This window comes from Diaporthe citri (genome assembly GCF_014595645.1).
Source record: "Diaporthe citri strain NFHF-8-4 chromosome Unknown scaffold_4, whole genome shotgun sequence".
Taxonomy (NCBI): Eukaryota; Fungi; Ascomycota; class Sordariomycetes; order Diaporthales; family Diaporthaceae; genus Diaporthe; species Diaporthe citri.
Genome location: NW_025064849.1, coordinates 3,272,498 through 3,287,637, shown reverse-complemented (window position 1 = coordinate 3,287,637; position 15,140 = coordinate 3,272,498). Strand labels below are relative to the sequence as shown.

General features: G+C 47.6%; 1 protein-coding gene across 1 annotated transcript; it reads right to left on the bottom strand.

The window, feature by feature from the left end:
• Positions 1-2,500: 2,500 nt before the first annotated feature.
• Positions 2,501-3,664, bottom strand: INS49_010064 (uncharacterized protein; the record flags this gene model as incomplete). The annotated part of the gene is made up of 3 exons (XM_043170790.1): positions 2,501-3,132; positions 3,192-3,528; positions 3,593-3,664. The coding sequence occupies 3 exons, from the start codon at positions 3,662-3,664 to the stop codon at positions 2,501-2,503; spliced, it is 1,041 nt and encodes a 346-aa protein (XP_043025355.1).
• Positions 3,665-15,140: the final 11,476 nt, after the last annotated feature.

The window sequence follows — 15,140 nt, the reverse complement described above, 5'->3', positions numbered from 1 at the left end:
CTTAAGTATTTAAATTAAAAATGCTAAAAATTTATTAAATTTTTTTAATTTTTATTTAAATATTAAAAGGGCTTAAAAGGTTTTATTAAATTTATTAAAAAAATTATAAACTTATATATATTTATAATACTTATAAATTTTTATAATAAAAAGTAAAAATAAGGAAATTATAATAATATATATTTAAGAAAAATTAAATTATATTATTAAATAAATTTAAAAAGAATAATGCTTTATTTAAGTAATTTAAAGTATAATATTAAATTAATTTTATAATATTAAATGCTTAATTTTTATAAAAACGCTTTTAATATTATATTAATATAAAATTTATTTATAATTATTATATTTTTTAAAATTAAATTCTTAATTCTTTTTTTATTTATTTTATATAATATATTTTTAAAGCACTTTATTTTATAACTTAAAATCTTTAAAAATAAAGTTTTTATTTTAATAATATTTATTTTAATAGCTTTTTTAAAAATATTTAAAATTAAATACTTAATAAAGTTAATAAAATAAATAATATTATAATTATTTAAAATTATATTTAAGGATAAAGAATATAATATAAAATTTAAGATTATATATATTTTTAAGAAATTAATTATAATTAATAATTATAATAAATTAATTAAAGTATAAATAAATTAATAAAAAGTTAATAAAAATATAATAAAGGTATTATTAATTAATTAATTTTTTTTTAAAAAAAGTTTAAAAAAGTATAAATTTATTTTATAAAGAAAAATAAAATAAAAGAAAAAAATTAAGATTTTATTCTTTAATAGCTTTTAAAAATATGCTTAAAAGGGTTTTTAATATTCTTAATAAGCTTTATATTTAATCTTTAAGTAAAAGGTTTTTTTAAGTAAGCTTTTAAATTAAATTCTTATAATAATTTTCTTATAATTATATTTTAATCTTATTATATTTAAATTTTTTTAAAAATCTTTTTAACTTAAAGATTTATTTCCTTAAAAGCATAAAATAAATATAATAATAATTAATAAAAGGTTAAATATATTTCTTTTATTAATTAATTTTTTAATAAAAGTATTTATATATTTTATTTTATTAATATAATTAAAATAATATATTTTTATTTCTTAATTACTTTCTTAATTAATTACTTTTTATTTTAAAAAATACTTTTAATTTTAATATAATAAATATTATAATATTTTTAAAAATTAATATAAGCTTATTATAATATAAAAATGCCATTAACTTTTTAAATAAGGTTTTTAAGGAATAAATTAAATTCCTTAATATATTTTATTTAATAAGTTCTTAATACTTAAAAATTACTTAATTAAAAATAATATATATTATAATTATTTATAAAAAGTTATTTAAATTAATAAATTCCTTAATTTTAAATAACTTATAAATATAAGCTTATAAATATAAATTTATAAAGTTTTAATATTATTATTATAATTTAATACTTAATTTCTTTACTTTTTTTAAGTATTATTAATATTAAGTTTAAAAAGTATTTATTATACTTAATTTAAAAAATATAAAGTTATTTTTAATATTTTAAATTACTTATTAAATAAAAAATTATCTTATATTTATTATTTTAATTAAATATAAAAAGAAAATTAAGTTAAATATTATTTTTATATTTATTTTTAAATTTTTTATTTTTTATTAAATTTAATTATCTTATTAAAAGCTAAAATAACTTATTATTAAAGATATTAATTATATCTCTTTTTTAATTTATTAAAAAATAAAAAAATTAGAAATAAGTATTATTTTATTTTTTAAAAGCTTATTATTACTTAAACGCTCTTAATACTTATTATATAAAGCTTTTTAAATATTTCTTTTCTTTTTTTTATATTATATAAATTAAGATTTTAATTTTAAGATTATATTTAATTATTTAATAAAGATTATATTTAATATATTAAGATTTATAAATTTTTAATATCTTTTAATTTAATAATAAGATTATAATATAATAAATTAAATAAAAAAGAAATAAATATTTAAATAAATTACTTAATTAATAAAATTTAAAAAAAGGTTTATAATTATTATATAAATATATGCTTAAAAATAAAAGGAAATAAATAATATAAAATAAATATAATTAAGATATGCTTTATATAACTTATTTATAGCTTATAAAAAGAAAAGATTATTTTATATAAATTAAGCTTATAATTATAAAAGGCTATAAATATTATAAGGGGTTTAAAAGTATAATTATAAAAACGTTTATCTTTTAAGAGTAGTTTAAAAGAAGGAAATAAAAGAAATTTAGCTATTTAAGCATTTTAAAAAGTGGTTGCAAACCAGGGTTAGGGATGTGCGTGCAATAGCAAAACTGTTTCTCTACCGTAACTCATTACTTGGCCACTGTTTATCGAAAAGCGAGTATTTAAATCAATATTTACTACTGACTGTATTCCGCAGCTGTGTTTCCTCACCCTCAAAGGCGTTTTGCATTACACTCGGTGCCGTTTCGTCCCAAAACAATTTAGCTACTCCTAGATGCCACCCCTGAATATCTAGCTTCCAGCCCTCCACTCAAGGCCAGATGAATTGCTTCTTTCGTAGCCTCGTCCAAGTCCTCCTTCGGTAAGCCCAGAACATCGTTCTGTAGACCTTTGCTGCTTTCATAGTCCCCATCGCCGTTTGGAAAGAACACGCGGGTGTACAGCAGTCGCACGAAACCCTTCACGTCCCCTTTCTGCAAATCATCAACTGCCTTCTTGTATCTCTCTCCCGAGTGCTCATGGCTGATCGTCCAGTCGGCATCCGTCGTGCCGGTGACACGCTTGGCACTCTCGAACATATCTCTCTGGCTGACGAGGAAGCTCGAGGCGTAGAAGGCCCTGTTGGCCCAGTTCTCGATGGCGGGGCTCTTGTCGCCTTCGTCCTCGGGTAGCAGCTTGAGGGTCAAGAAGGAAGCTACGGCACGGCCGCACTGTGCCCACGTGCTGGTGTTGATCTTTGTGTCGCCATCGTCGAAGAGGACGAGGGAGCGGTCTTGGAAATCAAATCCGTACCGGTCTTCCGTGCCGCCGAGGCTGAACTCGTACCAGAAGCCACATGAGAGGACAATCCATTTGCTCACCCCGAGGGACTCGATCTCGTCACGAGCGTCGGCTGCATGTGGAGTTAGCGGTGGTCAACAGGCTGGACATCACCCGCGGTGCGCTGCTCACCAAAAGGCTTCTGGAAGAAGGTGTCCTGCATTAGCTCCTGGTTCAAGGGGTCAGTCCCCCACGCGTTGGGCATGACGTAGGGAACGCCAGCTTTTGACGCTGCTTTGATGAGTTTGCTCTGTGTTCCAGGAGGTGCGCTAACGGCCAGGGTAATTATCAGGATCTGGTGTCCCTTCATAGCCTCGACCAAAGATGTCTCGTCGTCATAGTCCACGGTGACGGGATTGACGCCCTCGGGCAACTTGTTTGTGCTCCCAGAGCGAGTGAGGGCCGTCACGACGTGTTTCCCTGTTTTGACCAGCTCCTGGGCGATGTACTTGCCCAGCGTGCCTCCAGCCTGGTTGCACATGGTGTCAGTCACGAGATTACGCATACGATTTTCAATAGGTTCGAAAACCTACACCCACGATCGCAACCTTCTCCATACGGTTGCTGAAACCTCCAGGCTGGTCTCTGGCGTACTCGGGAGCCATCTTGATAGGTGATCGGATATTTGGCGTATCGTAAGAGAATCAGAATCTTGAGGAGTGCTCTTAAAAAGATGCGTATTTCCAACAGCGCTGATGGCGGAGATGATGGTCGTTATACTCAACTACAAGGCAGCAAGTACGTCTTTTATAGCAACAGATGTTGGCCAGCAAAGTCATTCAGTTTTGAATATCTACACACATCGAATGGATTTCGGACCAAGTCGTGATACCGGGGGATGCACTATCCACGCTATGCGCATCATGGAAGAAGCTGATAAATGCTGCCGTCTCACTATGGAGGATGCTTCACACCATAATCGATTCCGTAGCACTATTTCTGCATAAGCAGATGAGATGACGGAGTGTACAACGACTTATCTCCTGTCACTAAGCCCGCGCCGGACGCAGCGGAGCATGAAATTTCCTTAGAAGGAAAGCTCGGTCGGAGGAAGCTGATCCTCCCAGCCGGACTTAAAGGAGAAGTGGGATTGGCCGGGGTGCAATCCTCCGGATTTCGTCAAATATCGGGGCTGCCGGGCGGTAGCAGCAGGTATTCCGTTTCCGACGACGAAGGTTGCATCGAGGCATTATTAAGACGATTCCGAGAGCCAAAAGTGTGCATCTGTCCCATTTATCAGATTGCGAGCTGGTTCGATTTCGGCGGGGACTATCAAGGAATGGAATGCACCGGACATCCTATGAGGGAGCGCATGCGGCGCATTCGGTAACATTTCAAACTGTTGAATTTGGGACCGGGTGAGATATTCAGTCTGTATGAATGTGGGCAGCAAAATCTAATTTGTAAGTTGAATATCCCTGCTCTGGCTCTTCCCCTTGCTGTGAAGTCCTTTTTTGCTCTGATCCGGGCTCGAACTGGAGGTTGTCTCAGATCCCCCTTTGAACGGCTACATGCATACTTAGAGAAAGAGACTCCGGGCTCATAACCACTTAGGTCCGAAGGAAAATGGATGCACCCACACCCTCTGAGCGTGGATTGATGCTTATAAGGCCAGGGTTACAACTGTGGGTTGGATCGGATGCCGACTGACACGAGAATGGATGGATGGGCCACACAAGTTGGAGCGGCCAGAGGAAGATTGATTACTTTGATACTATCAAGGACCTTGACAGCATTTTACTACATATCTCTAATTGACTTGTTTGCGGCACCTAAGCAAAAAAATTGACTCTCCCTCTGGTAGGGGAGTGTGATGCGGTGACGCGGGATCGAACCGCGGACCTTCAGATTTGAAACTGGAGTTGAAACTTCAGTCTGACGCTCTCCCAACCTTTGTGTTTGATTAGTGAAAGTTCAACTTGGATTTCAGAACTGCATTTAAGCAATTCTTAGGGGAAGTAAATACTCACTGAGCCATCCCCGCTTGGATGATTTTCGAACAGGAAGACTTAATTATGATAGATTGAAGCGGTGTAGAGGAACTGGTAAGGGCTGTGAGGGATTTTCGGAGCAGAGATTTTCGAGGCCGAGCGAGGAGAGCAAGCGGGGTCTGTGGACCAATGGACTTACAAAGACCCAACCTCATTTCCACCCCGAGGGCCACATGATATCCCGTCAGACTTCAACACGGGCTGCACATCAACAGCAACAGCCAAATACTTGTCCTCGGAATCCTCATGAAAGTTTCCGACTATTCTGAACTCTGTAGGTGTAAGGTGCCGCTTCAATGTGTCTTGGAAGGTGGGAGAGGGGGAGATTCGCGCGTAACAAGCCGTCAGAGCATGTGGAACCAGGAGCCAAGTCTGGCCACTGCGGATGTTGGTGTTTTCTCTGCTCTCTGAACAATCACAGGAGTCTACGTTTCATACAACATTCGCTGTCCCATAATATTAGTGTCCCTACGCATGTTCCATGGTGGATATCCACGGACAGCCAGGTGAACCATCCAAATCTGGTTTCGCGGTTGGCCGTTGCGAGATGCATCAGTCGAAGAGATAGGAACTTGAAAGGATGATACGTACGCACCATTCCGTCCAAGGAATTCTCAGGCAGAACCATTCTCTACGTGAATCACTGACAGCATCCATGTCACTCAAACACGCATCAATCTCGAGGGCAGATCCTTTACAGACACTGAGGATGGTCAGACCAGATGACTTGGGGTGAGTAACAGGGAGAGTCATCGTTTCCAGCGTCAATTTTTGAACACAAGGCCGGCCGTCAACGAGAGGCAGCCCACGCGAGCTGCTGTCACCAAGGCCCGCGTGACACGTCGTGCAGGGCAAGTCATGAGCCGTGCTCGGGGGACATGGCCAGCACGAGCGACGATGGTACTGACGCCGTCTCAAATCTGTGACTCGACATCGCATTCACCTACCTACGTCCTTGTTGGCTGATGCTCGTTGAGATCTGCTTCGATTCCAGACACATGTCCAGCCACCACGTGACTGGGACCATCTGGCTACCTCAAAGGTCGTGGAAGGCGTCCAGTGCGAAGCACGGTCTGGGGACATCACTCCCCGGGCGAGGCTCGAATCGTGTACCGAGCGTGTTAACTTTTGACAAGGGCGTGTGCGTAGGTGTTGCTCAAGCGTTGCAGCATCTCCAGGCAGGAAGTCCGCGCAGGGCTCCCGTCGTCCGTCAGCTGTGACTCAGAATAGACAGACACCTTTCCAGCGGGCCGGATTGCTCACTTCAAATAGTGAGGCGGCATCGATCGACCATCTCAGGGCGTGCACACTTGGAGTCACAGCATCCGGAGACGACGACATGATACGTCGGTGGTGGAACGAAACGTACGCGTGAGCATGTGACTGCCTGCTGGGGTGGCAATATGCCTCACGCTGCGCCCGAGCCAGACTCCCGGGAGAGGTCCCCGTTACAAACAAGCCAACCACATGCGAGGGCTTCCAAAATCTTGATCGTCGATCGACGGTGCATCGTCGCCATTGCTGGTGCCTGCTCAGCCTCCGCTCGACGTCGCATCTTGACATGTCGTCCAGCTCCGCAGGGATCACTTGAGCCCCTCGCTGCCCACTCCTTCACCGCCGACCAGGGACCGCCCGGTGCATTATCAGTCCAGCGGCTCAGCAGGACCGTTCAATAGACTCACTCCCTATGGCTGGTTTTGTCCCTTCCATGCGCATATGCGGTGGCTGGAGGCTTCGGACGGACTGACGGGGTGGCCAAAGGACGCGCGACAGAGGCCTGTGGCGCTCGGTGATTTCGGGTAGCATGGATGCCAGGGGAGGGACACGCTCGAGATGACCATCTACCGGGTCTGTCAGCGGGCGATGACACTTCCCAGTGACTCATCCGAGGCCTTTGGGCTCGCGCAGGGCGCCTCGCGGTATTTGAACGTTGTTGGATGGACCTGCGGCGGTACTACCAGATCAAGGGTGGAAGGGCCACGGGATTGAATTCAGGAGTCCTTGTTTGGTCCCTACATGTGTTGGCAGGGTTGGCTAGTTTAGCATGCTCTCGGTCAGATTGGCTGGACGTGAATAATGGTGGTGTAATGCACATCAATTCCAGTGGTAGCCAGCCCAACGGTGTGAACCCGGAGAATCGGTCCTCACCAATGGTGCGCCGTTATCCCCGAAAGATCCGCCACAGGTACCTCCGAGAGGTGTGCACGTATCGAGACGTCTGCTGGCTCTCCTCGGCTGTGCTGTTCTGCACACATCACTCATGACGTAGCACCGGAGGCCGTCATGGACAAATGGTGACTCGAATCGTCGATTTGTCAGTGTCGAACAAACGGTCTGGAAGTTGATGGGAGGCGGAGGTTTCACTGCTAAAAGGTTGCGCGTTGATGGGTTGGAGTCCAGCAAATCCGGGGGGCTGGCGGTGCCGCCCGACCTGCAGATGGACTTGGGGTGGTGCCCCTGGATCGAAAACTCCCGGTGCACAGCCACATCCATGTGGCAACCATGCAATTGGATTCCGGAGTCCTGGCTCGACTGGGTTCAGGGCAGCATGATAGCAGGAGAATATGCATGAGATCTTCGGGGCTTTGCCTTGCAGGCCTCAGCCTGCTGTTGAGTAACACATCCGCCACTACATCTATGCTGTGGGGGTTTTTAGTAGTGTAGCTGAAGAGACACCCTTGGATTCGGGTACCACTATGCGGTGGCGGTATGGCCAGCCCATCCGTAGATACTCCCTGCAAACAACTAATTATAGGTGCTGCTGTAGGAAACCTAGATACTTGAGAGCTCTCCACAGTGAGACCTCAATGGCTACTAAGATACATCCACCGTTGAATAGACGCAATCTGCTTCGAGAGCCTCCAGACCGATTTCAACCTCAATAGCGGAGTTTGCATCTTTTGTACAAGCAATAGCGAGCGTGATGACTTCATGTTGTAAGATCGCGCCTTGTCGTCTTTGGACAGCCAACGATGTGAATGTGATTTAAAATCAAACATCATTGAGCGGTTCACCCTGGAGTTTCCCACCTCGGGAGTCCATACTTCGTTCTAGGTTGAAGGGGATCATCAGCAAGCTCTCTGAGTTGTTGAGTTGAAGGCAGGTCCATGAAGATCTCGCCTCCGATATATATATATATATATATATCTTCGCCCGTCTGACAAGAGGACACTCACTATGTGCATTATGAACTACACAAGGTCAAACAAATTAGTGCGAGGATGTCATAGGGGTCACACCAGATGCCGAATCCATAACAGCGGTCGAAGAGGTGCTGCTTAAAAGAGAAGCATGTGTAAGGTCTCTTTGAAGACCTACCATGCCAGTAAGCACTAGTAATGATCGTCAATACGTCGTAATGCCAACGACGGGTCCGAACAAGTGCCTCTTTTCTATTGCCGAAGCCGTTCCTTCTCTGACATAATTTGAAGATGAGCCAAACATCATATTCTCTGTTTCGGTCTGGGCTGGGAGCTGTTTCCAATGCTGGAGAGGTTCACAGCATGAGGATTTGCAACGTGCCTGTGTCCTTCTCATATATTCTGTACATTGGATCAGAATATAGTCTCGTTCTTACTTACAGTGGACATGCGCGATTCCAAATCACGCCTTGTTCGTTGTGAAAGCACCGATAACCATACTTTCAAGACCATCGGTTCCTACGGTCGTTGCTCACCAGAAAATAATATGACATGGTCTTGACCGGCGTTCCATCGACTTCACCATGCAAACTTGGTGTCATGGTCGGACGCGAAGAATCACTCACAGCTTCTAATCATGGGTAGGAACGATGTCGCGAGAGAGCTACGGCGGCAACCGACATGGGTAAAATAATAAGCGCGACATGCGCAAAGCAAACCTCGGCTTTGCCTCAAGCCAAGACATGTGAACCGTCCCCCGGGAATACGTAGGTATTCATCGACTGCAGTCAGTTGGCGACGTCGTTTAACACTGCCCGACAACTTTGTGACTCCCTTTGTGGGTACTTTTATCGCCAGGAAGCACTTTGGCAACATATCACTAGATATAGATCTTGCCATAGAATACCCGGATGGCGGCCTTGCACGATTATCTGCCTACAGCTTGTCCTCACGTAGCGTGGCCTGCTCATCGACGATCAACGCCGTGACTAACTGGATCGTGTCCCATATTCTCGAAGGTGACAGTCACTCCCACCGGGGTACCATGCCTGGCCGCTGTCTGCCCAACTGGCCACGTCGATGTGTCCTTGCCTCGGGGTACCATCAGCGATACAATCTAGACCAGACTTACTTGATGACTGCCTACATGCCACGCAGTTTAGGCCGGCAATGGGCAACGGCGGCCCAAGAAAATTATGCCGCGGAGTAGACCAGGAGAAGATATTGCACAGCCACAACGGCCAGCAGGTGGAGCCTTCGTGTGCCTGTCAACACACAGTATCCACAGGACTCGGCCGCCAGCTTCACATGCTGCAAAGCTGGGGAACCAAGCGTGCCCACTTACAGGCCTTGCTGCATTGCATGAAAGAGGGAGAGATAAGGGTCCTGTGTTGTACTGAATACTTCTCCGGACAAACATGAGGGGCAGTATGACATCGCTCTTCTTCCCGCCCATCAAGAGGACTGGTTGGGCGCCGACGCCATGTACTTCCGCATCAAAAACCTTGGAAGTGTCGGTGTGCGTTGTCTGATCGATGGCGAGGCGTTGTAGAGTCACAGCTGGCAGAGAGGGCAGCAGGACCTCGCCCGGCCAGTCTAGCCCATCCTTTGCGCCGTCGTCATGGAGACCACCAGCAGGTCAATGGTTGAGGCCCTATTGCCGGAGGGTGAGGCGGGGAGGATTGACGGTGTCCTGCAGCGGCTAGGAAAATAACAAAAGTAGGTGAGCGAAGTCTGACAGGGCCAACCATCCAATAGAGCCGCTGGGTAAGGTGAGTGAGTCTCCACGATCCCGCAGGATTGGGTCCTTCACTAAGGCACTGGCTGGCAGCTGCAGCAGCCGGTAGGGCGGCCGCGACCAGGGAAAATAAGTGATGCTGCCGCAAGACTTACTGGCCATTGACTGATTGACCGATCAGGGCCCGCAGATGGAGCCTCCAATCGGAGCCGCGGCCGTGTCCGACGACCGCATGCGGCCAGCCAAACCTGGAGCGGTCTTTTGCTTTCTAGCACGAAGCAAGAGCGCATTTGACTGCACCTCTGCCAACCCTTGCGTGGAGTCTTGCGGGTGGGCGAGTGTTGCCCTGCAAAATTGGGCTTCAACGCATAATCGCAACATGCCACGCCAAAGACACACCACTCAAATTTGCGTCACCCCGTGACGCTTTCTTGGGGTGTGCAGCTGGTGACTCACGGCTTCTGCTGCTTCTGCTGTTTCTGACGTGCTAATCTGGGACGACCGCCCTGACATGGTGGAAAATTTTTACACCGTATGTAAACAAATGACGACGTTCAGGGAACGAGCAATCCCGGTCGGTCAGTGCCGTCTCACCGCAAAGTCAAAGGTGAAGGCCCCTGGCCTGTGGTTTTTCTAGAATGATGCGGCCCGAGAGAAGAGGCGGGGCACCCTGACGCAGTGAAATCAAGATGACAGCTGCACTGGCCAGACTGGGCCGTGACCGGGGATATGGAAGCCAAAAAGAGTGGGCATTGATAGCGGAAGAAGAAGTGGGAATGTGGATTCGTGCATAGACTTGAGACGCCTGCGCGGGTCACTCTGCAGGGATTCGATAATGACCGACCATTGTCTGCACGATGAGGGAAGCGCCGACGAGGGGTGGATAAATGGGGCCGGGCCGTGTATGCACACACCAGTGGACTCTGGGGCGTGTGCGAAGCTCACGATGTTCGAGGCCACTCGACCGGGCCTTGTGTGGCTGCTGCTTTTTTTGCCCGGCCGACGTGGCCGTGCAGAGCATACTGTACGGGTCGAGTCGAGGAACGCACCGACTTTACGCCAACGATGTCGTCATGTCTCCAGAGGAGGATTGGTTCTCGCGACGCCAGTGCTCAAACCTGAACGGACAATTCCTTGTTAGTGGTCGACTGCCTGCACGCTGCGAGCGCGGTCTCCGGCTTTCAATCTAGCATACCCGGCCGAAAACGAGCTCGGGGGGCGGAGGTTCCGGGTCCGGCGCGCTCGGCAGGGCTCTTGTTCATCGAGCAGGCCCTGATGCACGTCGTATGAGAAACAATTTACTCCTGCACAACATTGTGACGGACCTGTCCCTGCATGTGAACCATGAGCCATATTGAGTCGAGTCAGAGGAGGACAGCCGAGAGTGTAATGTGGATATATTGATCACCCCAGGATGATCCCACCAGACCAGAGTCGTGTGGCTTATACGAGTGAATTGAATTGAGTTTGGCCTGGTGGCCAGTGGGCCGGTGGGCTTGATAAACGGCCGCGAAGAGGATCACACCTGCGGCCGCCTGCCTAGGCCGTTGGGGCGTGCATTTCCGTCCCCTTGGTTGGTGGGAGGAGCAAGAGAGACACACGGTCAATGGCCAGGCGGCCACTGCCTGCATCGCAATGAGGGGTTCCATCAACGAGAGTTGGAAGAGGCTGACTTTTGGGGGCCAGCTGAACGCGTCTGATGTCCGCGTCTGCCGACCAAACTGGCGCTGGACTAGACTGATTTTGTCTGGATCCTGGGCGAGCTGGAAAAGACGGGGGGGAACGGGCCTTGGAGGACAAGGAATTTCTCCCATTCGCCGGCTGTCGTGCATGAACGCCCTCGTGAAAAGTTGCGCCAGGGATCGTGGGTCGTCTGGGTAGTGTAACTGTGCTCGGGCCTTCCCTGGTGGTTAATATCCTGCAAACCCCTACATTAGGGGCGGCTGGGATTTGCGATGAACCCGGCAGTGAGGGCGAGGTTTGCCACTGGGTTCGCCGTGCTGGACGGGAGCTGCTGGGCTAAACTCCGTTCTGGTGATTTGTTGGCCGGGAGGCCTTGGCCTTCATCCTCCCTCCCTTGCACCAGCAATACTCGTGGAATGTCGTCGTCTAAGGAGTGTTTGGATCCTCTGGGTACGACGAGACGAGTTGGGGTTTCAATGACAGTTGAAGGAGCGCAGCTTGTCATCAGGGTGTCAGACTGCGATTCCGCTGTGCATCATCGCCATTGCCTGCAGTAGTGAACCCCGCTTCTGAGTCTGGTCCAGCAGTACCTGGCATCGAGCTGCAGGAATGACCGTTCGCAGGACCTCGGTGCCGATCGATCATTAACGGACCCATACAGCGACATCAGATCTGGAGCCCGTCCATGAGGCTGGCGCTGGCTTGCTGCAGGAGTAGGAGGATCTCGTGCATATCAATTCACCGGCCCGCCCAGCTTAGGATGGGAGTCTAAACTGTCTGATTGCCAGAGCGTGGCTAGCAAGAAAGAAGGCGGAGGCAGAGTTGTGCATGTGAGGTGCACCGTTGTGAGATGACGACGATGACTGTGATGCCTGCACAGGGCAAGATAAGACTGAGAGGATTCAGAGGTCGACAGTTGCCAGCCACTCGCCCACGCATCACTTGTCCTGGCTCTTCATGTGATTAGTATTGCGAGCCCGGGTCGATTGGATCGGACCTGGCAGACACTGTGGGGGTTGTTGGCCTTTGCGATAGCCCTTCACAACGCTGTGGTCGCACGGCTCGGGCTTGCGGTGTTCCCAGGTGGTCAGATCAGGCGGACCGTGAGACCGGAAGGAGGGGTACATCCGCACAGACGCAGTAGGCAGGTAGTCACCCAAGTACTGCTGCACTTGCCTCAAGGTTGTCGATGCTGTAGAGGGGAAGGGAGGAAGGGGCCATGAGGAGGGGTTCGACGTGCAGAGAATGTTAACGAATTCACGCAGTTGCACTCGTCAAATGCTGTCGTCATGCTCAACAATCCCTTCCTCCCCTCGCCCCTCAACCCGGAACCCTCCTCGTCCCTTCGTCTCTCCCTGAAACGTCACCGTCACCAGAGTCATCGCCTTTGGTGATTGCGACTGGGACATTGCTCCCACCACGCGCGGCAGGTACAGGCAGCCCACGCCCCTCGCCGGAGTCATCGTCAGACATGTGCGCTTCTGTCATCCCCGTCGCCGCCTAGACACTTCGTCTGATTCTTCCTATCTGTTGCTCACGGGTGCTTCACTTGTTCACGGAGGGGAAAAGCAGGGCAACCGACGCCCTGCCTCCAAGTCTGGTCACCTGTCATCGCCAGCAATCTATTTAGTGCCGACCAATCACCTACAGTCCGGTCTTGATCCTGCGGGCGGGGACTCTTGCTCTGCTCTACCAACACGGCCAGAGGTCTAGGGTCCAAGACCACGACTTCATCTCTTGTCCGGAGCGGCTTTGTGTCTCGCACTCGCGCACAACCTGCACCATCCCGCAGCTGTGACACTATCACAACCGCAGCTGTTAATGACTCTGGGCGACCTACGATACGAAGGACGAGCCGGCCTTCTCCAGCTGTTGCAGACCACGAACCATCGCCTAGACGCACAGAGTCTATGCTGGCCAACGCCGCACGTTAGTCAATAAAGCGACCGTCCTCCTCTTGCTGTCTCGTTCTAGACCCACGTCGGTCTTCGCCCCTTGCCACGCAGCCAGTCTCCCTCCCTTCCCGATACCCAGACGAGGGCTTCGACCTCCCGGGGAAGTGCACCCTGAGGCCGCCCAGGCCCGCCCGGCTCAACGGTCCACGCGCGTTAGAAAACATCGGCCGACTCGAGTCACCTTGACCGCCCTCGTATTTGTCGTCTTGTTGTGGCTCGAAGACACCACGTCGACAGGGGTGCCTCCGTCTTTTGGAACCTTCCCGACCTTCCGGAACGCTTAGGTCTGCGGAGGAAGGATTGAATGCGGGCCTCCTCCCATCTGAACCCACTATCCACCTCTCCCGAGTCCTACCATAGACTAGCATCGTATCCACGCTGCCGCGACGAGACGAAACCTTGCAGTCGACATCACATTCACCAGCAGCCACGGAGAACAGGGTCTCTCGACATCGAATTTGCACTTCTGGACGTGACGACAAGGAAGATTTTTCACGGAGCCCGGTCTTGGAACCTGACATCCGGAGCCGCGACATTGGGGACCATCCCGGCCGTTGTGCAAATCCAATCTCGCTTACCCAGTGGTCCAAATTAAAGCTGTGTTCACACACCGTTGAACCAACCCAGTATCAGTTCTTCACCTTCGAAAATTCTGCATCGGGGCCAGGACCAGGGCTCGGACCAGGGTGAGCTCACCGAGGATTGTCTGCGAATCCTGCTCACCTAGAAACAAAGGGTGCGACGACGGCTTGAACTGCAGAGACAGGAAGTCAATGATCGGTCTCAATTTCAGCCGTTTTGCGATGCCGCAGCGCAGTTGAGGATTGCGCAGCCCCTCTTTCCTTCTATTTTCAGGAGGCTTCACTGCAGCTGAGCCTAGACTTCTAGCGCTGCGAGTGCAACAGGTCTTGGGTGATTGGGCTGCTCGCTGGCTCAGCACTGAACGATTGAACAGTGTTCAGACACCACGCAGACCAACGAGAGTGAGCCACGGACGGCAGTGCGAAAAAGACAGGCTCTTGACCGTGTGGAACATTGTGGCTGGTTCTCGCAGGGGTGACTAATAAGGTGGTCAGGTTCCCTGGTACTTGGCTCCTATCGCCACGCCCCCTCCATCACCAGGTTTCCACGAGGCACGGAACTCATTTGAACTCATCCTTCAACCCGGTCTAGCGTCGCACAGGGGACGGCTAGGTCTATCCCTGCGCAACCATCGACCCTCCCACCCGCCTGTTTTCGCACACTCCTCCGCGCCTGGGGTCTTGGCCGAATTGATTCTTAATAGACCCGTGGTACCCAATCTCCAACCACACGATTTAGTGTGTCCTTCTCCTGCCACCTTGGCTTTCGCCAACCTCACCGTCCAGACCAATCTTCACCAGCGCATTCTCACATAATCAACCACGCTACTCAAGTGACTGGACTCGTCGAGTGTTCCAGTCTGTTCCAGAAGTCACCATCAGAGGCGTTTTGCGACGTACTTTGATGCCATATGCCCAACTCGTTCTTGCGAACGGTTTGAAATCACCAACAACCTTGGACATGTTCGCGAACAGAAGACGGTTTTCCTCTCC